Source organism: Anas acuta, chromosome 4, assembly GCF_963932015.1.
Source record: "Anas acuta chromosome 4, bAnaAcu1.1, whole genome shotgun sequence".
NCBI classification, from domain to species: domain Eukaryota; kingdom Metazoa; phylum Chordata; class Aves; order Anseriformes; family Anatidae; genus Anas; species Anas acuta.
This window is the reverse complement of record NC_088982.1, coordinates 51631994-51650221: the sequence shown is the minus strand read 5'-3', so window position 1 is coordinate 51650221 and position 18228 is coordinate 51631994. Positions and strand designations below refer to the sequence as shown.

The 18228-nt window shown below is 38.8% G+C and overlaps 1 protein-coding gene across 2 annotated transcripts in view; it reads right to left on the bottom strand.

The window, feature by feature from the left end:
- Window positions 1-18228, bottom strand: part of GALNT7 (polypeptide N-acetylgalactosaminyltransferase 7) — a 71023-nt gene that overhangs the window by 35518 nt on the left and 17277 nt on the right. For both annotated transcript variants that reach the window (XM_068681229.1, XM_068681231.1), the window contains exon 2: window positions 3380-3837. In XM_068681229.1, the coding sequence (XP_068537330.1) occupies window positions 3380-3837 (458 nt within the window). The remainder of the gene's footprint in view (window positions 1-3379; window positions 3838-18228) is intronic.

The following is an 18228-nucleotide window of genomic DNA, read 5'->3' as shown; positions in this document are numbered from 1 at the left end:
TATCTTGAATCTAAAATCATCCAGAAACGTTATCATTTTGTTTTTATTCAGTTTTATCTCCGTGCACACTCCTGATCACAAAAATACCCTGGGAGTAAATAAATTAATTACTGTATTCCCTAAAGCTAACATTAGTTTAACTAGAGTTCTGCTAGGAAGCAGGACAAAAGGTAAAACTGAATAAAGGCTCTTTAAAAGGCTTTGCCTATTAGAATTAAAAATAAAATAAAATCCAAACAACAACTTGGTAAAAAAAAAAAAAAAAGTTTTTTTAAAAAAAGTTTTCTTCCAGCAACTGTACAGAGGTTTTGGACAGGGTCTGCTAAGCCTGCCCCCATTTCTTTGCAACCAGAAGTAAAATGGAACAAGTATTGCTCCACCTAAACCCAGCTTATGGTTCCCTTGGCCCTCCTGCAGAGTGCTGAAAGGCTGAAGTGAGATGATTCGAAATTTTGTACACAGGTATTTCAGTACCCCATACATTCTTGGTTTCATTTAACCGAACCTGTGACTTTCATGCCAACAGAAGTGTTTGCCTTCAACCTCAAAACAGCCTGGTTACAATACACCAGGCAGGAATACGCAGTACTAGCCAAAGGAACATTTTCCGATGTACCTGACAAACCATATCAACACGTCATCCAATATTATTTCTCTCTACAGGGGGCAGCAAGAGGCTTTTTATGGCAGCCGAGACAGCCCACAGTCCCCAGCAAAGTTCCTGCTGAATCAATAACAGCAGCTGGCAAATCACCTTGGCCACGTATGTGCCTGACTCGAAAGACAAATCTGACCATAGCAGGACTGAATCCCCCTTCACAGGCATTTCTTCCCTCTTCCCCTTTCAGCAGAGTCGAGCCTCAAGGCCTCATGGCTTTTAAGCTGAGAGACTCAGCTCTTGCAGTGCTATTTCACTCCTGCCAACACCACCTGGGGAAGCACTTGGCGTACTTCCCTGAACCAATCTGAGTGCTGAGGGTAACACTGAAGAATTTTTATGCCTCAAGGAAAAGGCAGAGGCGAGGCCTACCTGGATTTGAACACCTCTGAACAAACTGTCTTTGCCTGAAATATCTTCCTCAATTAGCAATGCTGGCAACCAAAAAAAAGGATGATTATACTGTTCTTCAGTAGGATTATGCTGAATGTTGACCAGCCTTACCAACTAAAATGACCTCCTAAAGAGATCAGTAGGATGAAAAGGGGAAGGAAAATAAATGGGAAAATAATTCATCCAACAGGCCACCTGCTACCTTTTTGCTACATTTCTTCCCAGTAGCAGGGGGATGAGCAGAAAAAAAAATACAATATCTGAAAACAGCCCCTGCCAATCCTACACTGCTTTCCCTCTCTTCTGCCTTTCCCAGGAAACACATTGAAGCAATAAACATTTAAACTATTCAGAATAATTGCAAGCGTCCTGGGTATTCATTATACAAAATAATTTATATCAAGTTGCCTGAAAGATGTGTTTTGTTAACATTTTTGTGCTGTTTTGTATGCTTGCATAGGATATTAAACAGTAAAACCTAACTTTGATTTGATCTGCTGGCTTTGACCTCCATGGAAGACTTATCTGCAAGTGAACTTGGAGGAAACTCTTTTAAATTTCTGATCTAATCATGGCTGTCTCTTCTATTCCTCAAAGCATTTAAGTCTTCTTAGGGAATTTCTGTCTTTAGAGTAGTAGTAAAGATAAACTCTGAGATTACAGGTGGGGAACTACTTGGCAGATATGTAGTCTCTCTGATGCTTTCCACCTTGGGGAAAAATGGGCAGAATGAAGTCATGGAGCTCAGCTGCCAAAGATAGGGTCAGTAGCCTAAGCTGAGGCAGCCTGGTCCCACCTTCATAGGACATGTCATAGGACATGCTGCCATTTCTGCTCAGCTGTGCGGGCAGAGCAGAGAACAAAGAAAGGAGCACGCTCCCACCCTCTGTCTTCCCACTCTCCTGAGGAAGGCAGGGCCAAAATGAACCCTGCTAACACAAACTCTTGACTCCGAACAGCTTCACTCTGCTCAGTTCACCACCACACCTGGTGGGGAAACCATTTTTCTTTCCAAGTGTCTGTAGTCCTGTTGCCTCTTACAAAAAGGGCCTCAGTGGCTGCCAACACCACAACAAAAGCAGCAATGCTTAGGGAACGGCCACCTGGAAGGAAATGCTAGCCCAAACAGGTTACCTGGAGCATTTCCTCCCCTTCAAAAAATCTCTTCAGCACAGAGGCCCAACTGCTGACTGCAGTGAAGAAATAAAATTAAAGTGAACCTCAAGATAGCGAACCTTTCCCTGCCACTAGCAGCTGACAGACTCGTTTTTCTCCTCCAGCTTCAGGCAGGTGGAAACCTTTAGTAAGTCACCCAGGGAACATGGCATGAAGAAAGAGAGGCGCTGTAATCTGTGCACTTCAGTCATTTTAACAAATGCACAGCAGGCAGTAAATTCACGCAGCAGTGCTTGCACAAGCATGAGTCAGGCTCACAGCTGGCCGGCTGTCTCCCACCTCACAGCATGGAAAAACACTGTTTTTATGAAAGGCCACAGTACAGTCCCAGTGAGCAACCAGTGACCAACCAAACAGATCAGCTGCCACAGCTGGAAGCGTGCAGTGTCGAGGTGGGCACCAAACCCCGGGACTGGCAGAGCACCCCCTCTCTGCTTGGGAAGAAAAGGAGAGAGAAAACAGGCAATACATCATTTTGTACCTAAATTCACACACCCTCCTGTCCAACGTAAAAAAGCTAATCCCAGGCAGGTTATTGTTATTTTTTTTCCCCTAAGATTAGTTCCTTCTTTATGATAAATGCAGTAAGAAGCGTAGGTAGAAGATTAATCTGCTGTCAGCTCCAAAATCCAAACTCCAGTATGGCAGATCTATACTCTTGTTAATGCAGGTAACTAAGCAGAGTTATTTAAAGGGAACAATATTACTTCATGTTCTCTCTTTTTTTTTTTTTTTTAAGCATTGGCATGAAATCATAACTAAATAAAACATACTATAGGAACTTACGTATGAAATAATAATTAAAAAAAGCATTCTTAAAAGCAAATCTTAAGAAGTTATGGACTATAAAGAGAACACACAACAAGGAAGACTGACTGGACATGGAACATCTAAATATATGCAATTAGACTGGATGACTTCAGAGACAAATCAATATAGATTAAGTGTTCGTGAAAGGAATAATTGGAACAGCATTAAGAATAACATATGGAAACATTTGGTACAGTACAGCACATTTGCCTGTCAGGACAAGAAGTCTCAAGTACTTGGCCTAATTAATAATATTATTTTAAGCATCAATTAAGATCCATGGAAAGAAAATAATTAAACCTCATAAAAACAGAACTAAAAGAAAACAAAAAGTTTGCTTACTCTTCTTGACGCAAGTCATTAACGCTCCGATCTAGTGAAATCATATCACTTGCCACCATATTAAAACCAAATTCTTTAATGCTGGCTTGAATGGATTCTTTGTAATCTGGTCCTAAAACATATGGCTTCGCTTCCTCTCCAGGGCCACCAACAACTCCGTGAGGCTCGGGCTCTTTGGGTTCAAAATTACCAAGGACTCCAGGTCGTAAAACAGGATCTCGGTATACAAATGTCTGAGGCTTAAATGTGAGATACTGCCTCTGGATGACATTTTGCTGATTGTTATCACCACCACCATGCTGATTTAGTTCATTTTTGGCCTTATTTTTCCTTCGAATGGATTCCAAGTCCACTTCCACGCCTTCAACATGAGGCCAAGGTACCACAGGTTTGAACTTCTCATTTCCTAGTCCACGTTCTCCTTTGTTTGGTATGGGTCTGTTGGCTTCTTTGTCATCCTATATATACACAGAGAAACATTAGGAGATCAAATAAATGTATCACTTTTATTTATCCTTTTTCTCTCCCCCCCCACCCCCAAAAAAATCCAGTACCTTGGGCACTGCGAATTGATACTAAATGTATGTTATAAGCAAGAATGGAGAAATCTCTGTTCATTCAGGGCCTGAATGAACACTTGTCATTAAAGCTAGCAGTTGCTGGAGAGCATCACTGGACACAGTGTCCACACTTACCTGAGCAAGTGGTCCTGGAAAGGGCCTAATGTTCACACCCCAAAAATTGTTCAGCAATTTTACAGCTTCCTCCCAGAGAAACACAAAATTCACACTGAGATTTCAAAACCTTCTTGGCATTTTCAGTGATCAGCAAGGTCCATGGGGGTAGGACAAGGGTGATTTTGAAAGAAACTTGGCAGAAAGGCTCTGAGTGGCTGTTTGTGAAGTCTCTGGAGTACAACAGCCCCACCCATGAACACGAAAAAAAATAGTCACTGCTTTCCCTAGTACTTCCATCCAATGGGACAATGGGGAAACATTGCTGAAAGTTCAGATTTCCTGGTAAAATTATCTATTTGTAAATGTGATAGATGCTCTCTGTGGAATTCAGCGTCACCTAAAAACACATGCATTTTAGCAACATCTCACTATCTGTTCACAAATACAGGATCAAAATAAAATAATAATAATAAAAATCAGAAGGATGTCACTTATTCAAACCTGTTACAGGAAGGTATAAGTCCAAAGATCAGGCTACTGAGAGACCTGTCCAGTCATACTCTGAAAACACCCAGTATCTCTGGACAGCCTCTTTCAGTGCTTTACCAGTGCCTCAGTGAAGATATCTATTTCTTTTCATACCCAATTAGAAATTTCTTGTTGTTTCTTGGAATGATTGCCTCCTGTCCTTTCAGTGTTGACCCTTGAGAGGACTTTATTTCCATTTTCTCTGTAACCTCACTTTTGAGGGTGAAAGGCTGTAATTAAGTTCTCCATTAGACTTCTCCAGGCAAAACAACCCCAACTCCTCTGCCCTGTCCATGTGCTGCAGCCTCCTGGCCTTCTCAGCAGGTCTTTGCCAGTCCCCTTCCATTTCTGAATTTCTCTCTTACACTGGGCACTGCAGGAGGAGAAACCAGACACAATGCTCCAGATGCAGTCTTGTTAATTGTGTGTTATCAAGAAACAAAACACTTCCCTTAACGTAACTTGATGGCTAAGCTCTTGCTAGTCATTATGCAGTTTACCTTTACTGCAGCAAGGGCACATTGCTGACTACATCACAGTGTTTTCCTCACATACCATGCTGCATAATGAACTTCAGAAAGTAACAAAAATCCACGATAAAATATGCCTAGAGTAACACAATAACAATGGGAGTCAGACTGGCTCCAATTCAAAATAACATTCTGCTTCTCTGTTCTAATTTGATCAGAGAAGATGTACAAAATGCAGAAGTGTTACATTATTCTGCTCTTCCATCACTTTCTGAGGATCCCTGAAAAGCCAACCTGGGAAAGGGAAGGATAAGAGCACACAAAAAGGCACTTTTAGCGAGGAGGTAAAAAGCTACCATGTATCTAACTAAAGTGTTGAGAAGACTCTTCAAAAGAACATCACCTCACACTTACCCTAGAAATCAACATGAAGGTTCCACCACTCAACTGCTAGAACGCTGCTGACCTCTCACAAATTTGTGCCTAATTTCTGCTCCAAGTGCAGAGACAGCTAAAAAGCCAATAAAATAGTGGGCATCATCAGGAAGGATTCTTAAAGAAACTGTAATTTTGACTACATAACTTTTTGTTACATTCCTGTCTTTGGTAATATTTAGTTCTGGTCTTCACATCTCCAAAGCACACGTCAAAGTCAGAGGAAGTATGGAGCAGAGCAACTGGAATGAAGGAGGAGGTGGACAGGTGCCTTGGGATGTATGACCACAAGGGCTGGGATTACAGTTTGGTGATGTGATGGCTGAGGGCTATATGACTGAGGTTCAGAAAATCATGAGGGTGATGTATATGTTGATAAACCACTGTTTATCCTAAATCCAAGATCTAGAGGCATTTCAAAAAAAAAATCATGGGATAATTTTTGTAAAAGAACAACAACAAAGCCAAAAAGGTTCTTTGCACAGGCAGTGATCTCCTGGGATATGCAACATGGGAGGCTGTGGACAGAGACAGTACAAACAGCGAACAAGGGATGAGGAGGCAAAGTGCTGGATGACTGGTTTATGAGCGGACAGTAAAAGGAGGAGGCAGGAAGGTAGCTTCTAACAACTCTAATTCAACCTGTGTGGATGCTGGAAGAGTCCAAAGAGAAGGAAGCAGAGCCAGAAGCCAGGCTTGCCTGCACGTCCTGCTGCCACTCTCAGATAGAACCCTGGTCTAGATGGATCACTAGTCTCAGTCCACCAGGCATTTCTTATACCCTTGGTCTGTACCAAATTAAATATCTGTTCACTCCATTTCCACCACCTGTAAAACATTACAAGCTTCGACTTCACCCATTCTCTGACTGAAGCAAAACACTTTTAAAAGTAATTTGTTTATTTTGCTGCCATCAGAACTATGGCTTACCTCACATTACACTTAGCCTCATTATAACTGTTACACATAATTTGCATTATAATGCACTTATTTTCTGCTCCTTTCAAGACACTAAATATACTTCATTTTTCTAGGGCTGGAAAATACCACATAGAATGAGCAGATTATACACACACACACAAACACTTGCTCACCTCTCCCCTCCAATTTCTACACACCTATGACAATACGACAGCAGGCGCTCATTGTGGGTCAGCCCCAGGAGGCAGCTAAGCACCACGCTGCTGCTCACTCACTACTCCTTCCCTATGCCTAGTGGGGTGGAAGGAAGAGAAAAAGAACAGAAGTGAGAAAACTCACATGTTGAGATAAAAATAGTTTGAAAGTGAAGAAGTGGAAGATAGAGAGAAAACAAAACAAGTGACACAAAAGCAATCACTCACAACCTCCCACGAGCAGACTGATGCCCAGGCAGTTCCTGAGCAAAACATGGCTAATCTCCGTAAATCCACTCTTCTCCTTTCTGAGCATAACATTATATGTGTATGGAATATCTCTTTATCAGTTCGGGTCACTTGCCTGGCAGTGCCTCCTCCCAGTGCCTTGCTCAATCCTAGCCACCTCCCTGGTGGACAAAGTGAAAAATGGGGAAGGCCTTCAGGCTGTGCAAGCACTGCTTGACCATAACTATACCACTGGTGTTATCAATGCCTTGTTGCTAGCAAACCTTACAGGCTGCTGTGAAGAAAATTAACAGCATTTTATGGGCCAAAAAAAAAAAAAAAAAAAAAAGAATTGCTTAAGTGCAGTTCACAGGGCCAGGAGATTACTCATTTATCCACAGATAACAGAGACAAAGGATTTCTAAATACCATCTGGAAGAAAAAGCAAAGTCAAGCCACAATCAAAGAACTATTTTGGCCATTATACATGTATAAACCCTTAGTTAGGAACTTCCAGATCTTCTCTTTTATAAGTGATGACTTCCCTTGTATTTTTTTAAATGATTAAATGACTTATCCAGAACTGACTGAAATAGTTTTTAATTAGTGATTAAAAGTTCAGTGCAGCAAAAGAAGAATCAAACTTCTAAAAGATTCATACAACAATGACAGACAAGTTGGAAGGCATGCAAATGAAAAAAAAAAAAATCACAATCTTTCAAAAATTGGAAAAAAAAAGTCTTAAAATTATTTGAAAAAAACTTTGGAAAAAAACAAATCCGTTAAAACAAGCTGAAGGGAAGTCTCAGAAAAAAGTGAGCACAACACACACCTGAACGTTCTTGTTTTTTTACAGAAATTAGGGAAGAGAAGCAAAAATCTGAGTCATCTCACATCTAAAGACCACTAAAGAAGAGCAACAAGATCTCATGACATCTTTACAAAGTGCACGTAGCAAGCTGTTTATATATAATAATATAGATCTCTTCTTCCCCCCAGGAAATAAACCTTTTTTTTTTTTTTTTTCCCCCTATAGGCTAAATCTAGAGATTTCCTGCCAGCTTTTGTAGCTCCAGCTCAAGTGAAGCCTTCTTCATTTTTTAGATGTTGTTTTCACCCCTTAAAAGGATTATGTATGAGTCACTGCTATGAGTGTATCGGAAATATTGAGATGATATAAACATAGTCAATTCCTGACTTGTGTAAAAAGGAGATATTCTTTTTTTTTTTTTTTTTTTTTTTTTTTTCTGGCAAGTTAGGTTCTTCCTTTTTGCAAACGAGAGGAATGAAACTGAACTGATGAGGAAAGTAACTGTATCCTCTCAGAATCATATTTCTAAATTATACAAAGGAAAAGAATAAAAAATGGGAGAGGCCTTTAGAAGGCTGCAAGATTAGTCAACTGACAGAAGGGCTGGAACTCTGGCTGGCAATAAAACTGAAAATGTCAAAGTTGCATAATCTACTTTCCTTAAGTAATCCAGTTCAAGACTGGCAACTCCCTAAAATTCTATGAAATAATGTCTGAAGTACAAAGCGGTGTTTAAAAAAACAAACAAACAAACAAAAAAGACAAAAACAAACAAACAAAAACCCACCACCACCAACAAAACAAACAAACAAACAAACAAAAAACAGTGGATTTGTTTAATCTACAAAATGGAAAATTATCATACCCAAAAAAAAGTTTGCTAATTGAAAAGAATGTCTATAAAAGCAACTTGCTCATCTAGACAAAAATCAGTGATGCCTCATAAATGAAGAGAAGCATAATTAAGTACAATTCAGTAGTATACTTATTACCCAAGGCTACAAAAGGAAATTAAAAACTCTACGCTCTCAGAATATATGTAGTCATACCCAGCTGATTAAAGATATTCAGGTGTTCTTGATGAAAAACTACAAAACCTCATTAGGTTTAATATTTTAGTAATCCAGAAGGTCAATCCCTATGTACTTGCATTTTTCTCCAGTCTAACTTTTGCCTTTCTTAATTCCTGGCTACATCTACACCACTGGCACTTACCATGAAATGCAAACACAAGGAAGAGTACAAGGACTTTTAACTGATGATAAATCAACAGCTCTCACAGCTCCCTTGACTGAAATTCTTCATGCAGGTGACAAGATTTAAAAGTAAACAAAGGAGAAAAAAATGAAGTATTTTGAATAGAGAATGTCACAGGTACTGTGACAGAGACTGCACAACTCTCAGTTTAAGTTTAGTACTTCCGCAAGGATTTCAACATATTTAAAGTATTTTGCTTTGTTTGCCTCATCTTAATGCAGTCACACTCCTGGCATATTGGAAAAAAAAAAAAAAAAAAAGGCCACTTGAAAGGGGTTCTGATACAAGACACCTGAGCCTACCATTTTAATTAGTTGAGGAAATAGGAGGGGTTGTTTTTAATTTGTTCAGTTACAGAAGAAGAAAAAAAGAAAAAGGGAAAAAAAGAAATAGAAAAAGAAAGAGATGAAGACAAAAGATAAAAGACAAAAGAGAATGAAGAAAAAAAAGACAAAAAGAGGAAAAAGGAAGAGAGAAAGGGGGAAAAATAGAAAAAAAAGGGGAGAAAATTAGGAAAAAACAACAACAACAAACAAACAAACAAACAAAAAAAAACAGAGAGAAAGAAGAAAAGAGAAATACAACAATAGGGAACCACAAAGATTTCCTTATTGACTAGACTCATGCCGAGGAGAGACTAAAATACTGTCTGTTCTCAGCCATGCTTCTAGCATGATTCTGGTCTATATGCTAACAACATGTGTGGGGAAAACACATTGTATATATTGGTTCGCTTCTAATTGTTATGCGTAGATTTTACTCACCAGGTAGAGTAAGCGCAGAACATAGATGGAAAAAAATAGTGTCAAAATATAGTTCTTTGTTCTACAGCTATTTTTGTGTCACATGATAGGAAAAAAATAATTCTGATAAAAAATGTGAAGACTTTTCATTGCACAGTACCAAACACAGACAAAGTGGAGAACCATCTTATCCAACAACATATTTGTGAATAGATCTCACAGCAGATACTCACTAACTTCAAAATAAATAAAAAAGCCATAATTCCCACAACACATTTGGCTGGCTGTCAAAGAAACCCTAGGAGATGGTACTGCTTCCAATTACACCCTTCATGGTAACCTCTATCCTAGCAATTAAGATGTAGCTACTGCAGGATCATCTGCTGAAGGGAAACCAAAACCAAAAACACAAAGAAATTGAAAAACACAACTTTGCAAACAAGGAGGAGGAGTTATGGCACAACTGCCATTACTTCAGAAAAAAAAAAAAAAAAAAGAAATTATAAATTCATTTGTAATCATTAATTTATGTGTTCCAGCATAAAAAGGTCTATTTTAAACCCCATATGCAGCACTGCCCACCTGTCAAATTTTGCAAAAGCTTCCACCAAGCAATTTCATCACAATGTACTCAAATTAGGGCAGAATTTGGACCACAAGAATTCTTCTTTTGAATATGAGCAGCGGCATTCAAGCCACCTGGCTTGAAAAGGGCTTTTGCTATCACAGTATCTGAGCAAAAATGGCTCACTCTTTTGCTTTGGCTTCTCCTCTTGGTGTCATCCTGAGCCACTCCAAAGGTGACGGAGTGCACAGTAGCTCCTACAGTAACTTCTAGGGCCTGTATAACCTTAGAACAGAACATTCATGAGAACTGCAGAAACAGAGAAAAATGTAATTTTACACTAAATTATAGAAAATGTCTAAGGTTTAAAAATACATGCTTGTAAAAATAACAGATTGCTAAATCACTGTAATTGCGTGCTTTGTGCAACTCAAGTGAAAAACATGTTAAAGGTATTCATCACCAACACTTCCAGGAAAACATGTCTATAAGTTATGCTCTCATGTCTACAGTTACCCTCAATTTTGAGATATCTTGACAACATCAAAGTCCAATGCCATCTATCTGGATTTTTGCCTTGTTAAATAATCTACGAGAAACATAAAGTATTTCAACAAGACCTAAATCTAACCTACTAGCATTAAAGCTGCATTAATACCAACCTGGAATAAGTTTTGGCAGACAGAACTGACTTGACTACAGTACCACAAATGTGTTACTGTGATGGCATCTCCAAACAGCAAGTAACCCTACCAGAAGATGACCACATCAGTCTACTTTTCAGAGTGTTCCACACAAGACTTGGTCAGAAGCCACAAAGAAAACTCAGAAAAATTAAACAGAACTTTGAAGCAAGCGTCACTTTATATATATTACATATATAAATATGATTATATATATACACATACACTTACATAAGTATTCTATTCATTAAAAACACACAACTTGGAAGTGCAACTGAGGTGCAAGAGCCAAAAGCAGCTTTGGAGAAATGCATGTTCAGCAAAAGTTTTATACTACATGTATTGTACTTCTACTACATTTAAAAACGTAAAATAAAATGCAGTTATTATTATTTTATATGGAGGAAAACTTTCCCCTTCACCTACCTCTTAGATTTTATAGTAATGGTCAAGCTGATTGCTACCTGATGCATTACACAGTACCCCGCAGCATCTTTTAGTCAGCTTGCTTTTCTTGCCCCCTTTCTCTCAGTTCCCAAGGTGCTCCTCAAGAGGGAACTGTTTTGCCAGATACCTACAACATTGTTAGCTAGCAGCATTGAGGAAAATTCCTTTCTACACTCACTCCTTATGCTCTATCTGATAAGGCAGTACAGGAGAATCATTAGTATTTACACTTCTGATTGGTATTCAGACAGAAGTAACTATTAGTTTTCACTAGATACCAGTGGACCACAGTCATTAATATCTACTCAGTCCACTAGGATAAAAAAAAAAAAAAAAAAAAAGAAAAAAAGAAAAAAATAAAAGGTACTAATACCCTAATTGAGGCAGAACAACTTAGGGGAGTAAGATTAACAATTTCCTTCCATTTTACTGTTGACTTTCCTGACTTCAAGAGCATTGCTTATGCACACCCTTTGCTTTGAGAGCAAGTGACATATCCATAAGAAAAAACATAGCTTACATAAAAAAGGAGAGAAACAGTTTGTCAAAATGTGAACTTGGTAAGTGCTTGATGTTCTACTACTACAAATGAGTTTGACTGAATTTAGCGTTCATGTTCTGAGCGATCCACATTAATCTGAGTCTCTGTGTCATTGATTACAAGGAAATAGCAAAACCAAGTTCATGTTACCTCGTAATGAGTCTAAAAACTAACAACATTCACTAACAGCTGAGGTCATCTTGTTTGAACTGCTGGGAGAGACAAGGCTCAGCTTCTCAACTTTTTTTTTTTTTTTTTTTTTTTTTAAGGTTGCAGTTGCTGTAAGAGCTCCCTGGGCAAACCATCAACTGGCTCTTCCTGTCTTATCAGATTTTTCTGAAGATACCATCTACTTTGTCACAGCAGAAGCATTCCTCTAGGACAGTGACTACAGGCTATTGCTTGCATACTGCCCTGCTTTGCAGACAACATTTCACAAGGTCATTGCACATCACGTTTTACTAAGATATAGAAGCCCTCAACACAAATAGAGATTATCTCTTGTCCTTCCCTTTTTTGTGGCATACTTGCAAATATAGTGACTGATATTAATTCCTAGCAATGCAAGAATACTCATTTTCAGTTGAAATAACTTGATGTCCCATGTATTTGGCTAACAGAGGGTAAATCCTGAGTTTTACCCATTTACCTAAGAGTACCTTTTTAGAGATACACATCTATAATTAAATGAATCAGTAAGATATCCGTGTGGATTTAAATGGTTCTCCTGCTGCCATCATCTTCATCCTTGCTGTGCACTTACCACCTCAGCTCCAGCAGAGCAACACCATCCTGCCACAAAAGCTGAGCTCTGTTTTGGCTTGTACTGCCCTACCCCCTGCCCTTGCTCCTGCATTCCTCCTTACCATGTCCCTCTGCCTCTGTGTCCCCTGCTGCAGCACTCTATGTTCCTCCTCCTGGAGTAGTTTGGATTTTCTATAAACACAAGGGTTACACTTGTACATATCTGGTCTGGATTGAGCAACTTCCTTTACTTAGCAAAGTTAAGTCAACTTCATAAAATGCAGAGACTGCCAGGAGACTTGGGATTGAGTCCTTTGCACCAGACCTGGTCACTTTTCAGGGATGCCACTGTTCACACAAAGCTTGCAAACTTCTTTTGCTCCCTCTCCCTCCTTCCCACCTTTGATGGGTTTTCAGAGTACAAATAGGACAGTGAGGATGTGGCCCAGCCACATCACGTGCACCAGTCTGGGAGAACTGCAACACTTCTCGAATTCCTGTGTGACAGCCACTTTCACAATTAGACTCCTCTGTCTGACCAAAAGCAAGTAAAAATAGACAGAGTACTTCAGAACAAATTACTGTCAAAAATAGTAAACTTTTATTGTCTTCATTTTTACTATTACCCATTGTTTGGAGATACTGAGCCAACTTAAATTCTCCTACTTGCCTTTCTTTTTGCTTGAGGTTCAGCTCTCACAGGCTTTTACCCATCTGGCTGTCTTTCCATTTCTGGTATGGTCAGAGTTTATCTATTGTTCCACACTGTCCCTTGCCCCATTGGCTGACAAATAATCATGCTGCATTGAAGAAGCCTTGTCAGGGATCCACTTCACCCAATGAAGTTCACTTAACACATTTCCAAGAAAACTGTGGAGACAACAAGCAATGTTTATCTCCTTGTAGCTCCTGAGAGCACCCCATAATCTTAGATAGTCATTAAAAAGATCTAAAAGAAAGATTCAGATTAGAAAGACTCAGACCTGAATAAACAGATATTATGGTAGTCTCTGCTTAAATTTGTAGCCTCTTGTCATTACGCAAGTAGCACAGATATTCATAAACTGAATCATAAATGAGGCTGCTATATTGCCTAAGGTCATGTTATATTGTAGTCTCCCATGTCTCCCATATTGCAGAATGGTGTGATGTTGCCACTAGTAGCTTGTGAGATAAAAAAAAAAAAAAAAAAAAAGTATTTGTAGCTGCTTCTGCAGAATAAAAGTTGTCAAAGAACCCCAGATAAAGCAGAAGTATGATCTAGAGCTTCCTATATACTCTCCTTATAGACTGTTCCCCAAGGATGACAAAAAGGCTTTTAATCTCAGAAAAGCAAGAATTTATTACAAGTTTATCACAACTAGAATAATTAACTTTTTCATTAAAGGAAAAAGTGATGAAGCAGAAATGAACATAAATAAAAGCAAGCATCTCCCTACCCACTGTCTTCACAAGTTTTGCTTCTAGACTATGTCCCTGTTAATCAGGTGTCCTTTTTCTGTTGCAGTAAAGTGCAGTTTCTCTGGTCCCCAGGATGTTTCTTTCCATCAGCTGTAGATCTGCTTCTTGCTCTTCTCAGCTCTCCCTGCTGTGCCGTGAAGCTCACCACACTCTTTCCTTGCCTGCCCTACCTTGCATCTTAAACACCCCTCTGCTCCAAGAAGGCTCGGTTCCACTGAGCCTGCTCCACTCTCCCTAATGGAACATGACACAAAGCAAGAAGAGCAAACACTGTGCTTTGTACAAGGTAAGTCATTTTAGGTTAAGTACTTAAGACAGGTCTAATCAACCACCAGCTGACTGACAGACTGTGCTTCACCTCCGAGTCTGCCAAAAACTGTACTTCTTCAATGTCCGTAAACTTCCTTAATTCTCTGCATAACAGACAAATGTCTATGTACTGCAGGTTACGTTTTGTCACAAGCATGGTATTTCAACTGCAAACTTTTGCTGAGCATCATCCACAGTAATTCATTCCTGAACAGGGAGTGCAGTGACTCAAATCTCAAAGATCTGTGAAATACCAAACCACCTGTTTGGCATTTCAGTGTGTTTATCCTTGAATGCACAATACAGGTTGCTATACCATAGATGAGACTCAATCAAAAATCAAAAAAAAGAAAATTTGTGTAACAGTTGACTTGCTTGCTAAATTTAGCTGCTTTAAATATCTTATTGTAATTTAGCTGTTCAGAAAGCCAAGTCCCCTGGAGAGGCCAAAGAGCAAGGAGAACATGAAGCCGTGTGGCACAGTTATCATTCTGCTGCAGCAACACAGAAAATAACTGTCCCAGGTAAGCAAGGCTCAGTTACTGAGCCTTGTTTTGCCAAAATAAAATCTAGTTTCTTGTCTAATCTTGCCAGTAGAGACTCTGCTAAGGACCCAATTGCTTTCAATTTTTCCTTCTTTTCCTGAAACAACTCCTCTACTTGATGTCTTAGTAGATGTCAAGTTGCATTTACTCACAGGAATGAAAGTACTTATTGCCTAGAAAGTTAAACCGTGTTTTCTTTGAAGAAGCTTTAAGAAAATATTTTTTTCTTCAATGTCTCAACCTGGAGGCAACACGTGGGGTATCTTGCTGTGTGAGAGGTTCCGCAAGGTGACTGCATCCTTAAACAAATACTTCAGAAGACACTGAAAAAAAACACAAACCCAACAGGTACCCAGGAGGAGCTGTGGATAAAGTGGTGCATTTCTAAACAAGTAACTTCTAGGGGCTCAGCCAACCCCAGAAAATTGTTTAAACAGATGAAAGCTGTGGGAAGTCTCCAAATGCTCAGAATTCTGGCTGGGTCTAATCAATATTATCATCACTCATTTCTGTAAACATTTGTTATTATGTATTTTGTTCAAATGCAACCTTCTGTTCTCCTCTTAATCTCTCTCAAAGTGGGTAACATTTCCAGTTTTGTTCATGTTCACAGTGGTTTTGACTGAGATGGTGCCATTGCTTACCTTGTTTTTTTTTTTTTTTTTGGGGGGGGGGGTTAAGTATAGAGAAAAACTTTTTCCAACTGTTTCTTCTAGAAAAAGCTGAACATAATTTTGAAAATCAGCAAATCCCTTTTGAAAAATGGACAGTATTTATTGCAGAAGGTGCAAGGTTCCCTCCCCATCTCCTTCCTCCAACATTTGCACATGGTTATGTGGTTTGGAATGATCCCATACTCTGACCAGATTTCAAAAACAGCACTGAATGTTTCTCATAACATCTAGAAAACAGAAAGGTCTTCCAAAAAAGGAAGATATCAGCTTGGTCCTTCAACTTGTATATAAGAGTTTCAGATTCAAGTGTTGGATTTTCTCCATTTACCAAAAAGCTTTTTCTAAGAGAGAGGGTTTTGGACCATATAATACAGAATATATCACAACCATAATGTTCCCTAATGCAGCTTGATAAATAGAAATCCATTTTTTTCCTTAATAGAAAAATAGACTTTCAAGTTAAGACCAGCAAAACGGAGTGAAGGTGAAGGCATTTATTGATTTCGTTGCAAGTGATGGATAATCAGAAACATACTTGGGATATAATAAATTGCTTCATAATAATTCAAATTACCACCACCTTGCTGGCTTATAAAAAAATCTCAAGGATATAAGGAAGAAGGGGGGCACATTTGATAGATAGCAAGGGATTCATATCTCTAAATTGAAATGTCAGCACTGTTGTAAGTTAGGTACTCTTGTGAAACAGCCATTATACTCAATCCATAATTAGAAAACTGCCCACAATTTTCCTCTCTAGAGCTATTTTATAAATGCTTGACTTGAAGAATTCTGAGTATTAAGAACAAAATGGACAATTGTTTAATACCTCATCTCTATCAGAGTGGACTGTAAGATTCAAAAGGGCCTCTACATTTCGGGTCTTTACCTATGACCCTGGTCCATGGCTTCTTTTTTTCCCCCCTTTTTTCAGGAAAAAATAAATAAATAAAAGAATGCATTGATCTTTATCTGAGCTTTATCTGAGCTCTCTGTATTGCCAATTAGAGGCTAGCAGAATGCAGGTCCTCTTTTGTAGTTAAAATTAACTCCATCCCTTACAGATCTCTAGGACAATTTTTGTTGTTAAATACGAATAAAGAACAAATGATTCTGAATACCTGGGAATAAAAATAGTGACACTGTATTAATGCCTTGTGAATTTAGTATATGCTGATCCATGTAGTATAGCTGTTTCTGTAGTTGTATTCCACTACTGCCAAAGGCACACACTTTAAAACACTTGGTGAACAATTTCAATAATTTTTGCAATCAAACAAATGAAAATTGTAGAAAACAGCCATAAGGGATTATGGCCATAAGGGATTGTTTCACTGTAATATTGCTTTAATCCACAGCTCTATCATTGCTAGCACATATACCTTCTGTCTGGTACGTCCTTATTTCATGCCTGCACTCTGTGATCTTCAGCAGCACAGATCTTTCATGCCCTCATGCATGGCAGCTGGCCTCAACTGGTCCTACACCCATAGTTGAGTCATTACTATGGTTGCTAAAAACTTTCTTTCACAGCCCTTAATGGTTCAAGCAGTAACGAGCCATCTCTTTGCCATCCCCAAAACCACTTCCATCTTTTATTTCCTGGAAAGTTGTGACCTCCAAGTTCAAAGGCTTAAAACATAGCATCATTGATAAGACTGTACAAAATTTGTTCTTGTCACTAGGTTTCAAGATTAAAAGAAGCTGGTGACACTTCTAGTTGAATCATTGCTCCTTCCACATTCTGTCTTGCTCTGGGAATATCCTTTGTTTTATGTGCATGTTTCAGCAAGATCTTAAAGACAGAACTAATTTTTATTTGTATGGTCATTAGAGAGTCAAGAACTTCTAAGATGTCTTCTGTCCAGCTTCATTTGCTTCCTCCATTTCACAGGGATTACTAGCCTCCTTTTCCTATGTAGTAGTGTTACAGAGGCCTATGAGGGGGCAAGGCTTTTCATTTCACTGAGACAAAGACCCTTTTAGGAATGCTCTCTGTAGACTGAAAAAAGAAACATTAGCTGTTTCTTCTGGACTTGAACAATCAACATTTAAATTAGCAAATTTAAGAGACCAAGGAGTTAAAATTTCTAACTCATAGCTTTGCTATTGAAAATAACCAACTTCTATTATTTTTCCCTCCACAGGGAAAAAGCCTCCAAAATAAACAAAAACTGCCATCAATCCTAATGTTTTAAGCAGCCAAGAACAGATTTCCTGGCCCTCCAGGCTATGAACACTACACTTGCAAAAGCCAGTAGAGAAGGACTGGGGAACTTCATCCCTATTCCCCAATCATCTGAGACAGAAAGATATTTAAAAGTCATACATCTGTTTTATATACCTTGGTGAGTAAATGACATTCACAATACAATAAATCCATTGCTGATGGACATGCTTGATCAGGGGATGTGGGTTTCTGTGCTACATCTTGTATGCCCAATTTTTCTTTTTAGACTTTCAAAACTCATTTCATATTTCTTCCTATTAAGAAACAAACTGCATGATTAGATTTTCATTTATCTTGAAATATTGTTACCATTCTCAAGCTTTACAACAGGCTATTTGTCTTAAATTGCATTCCACAATTTGATCAGTCCTACCATTTTGAAAGCT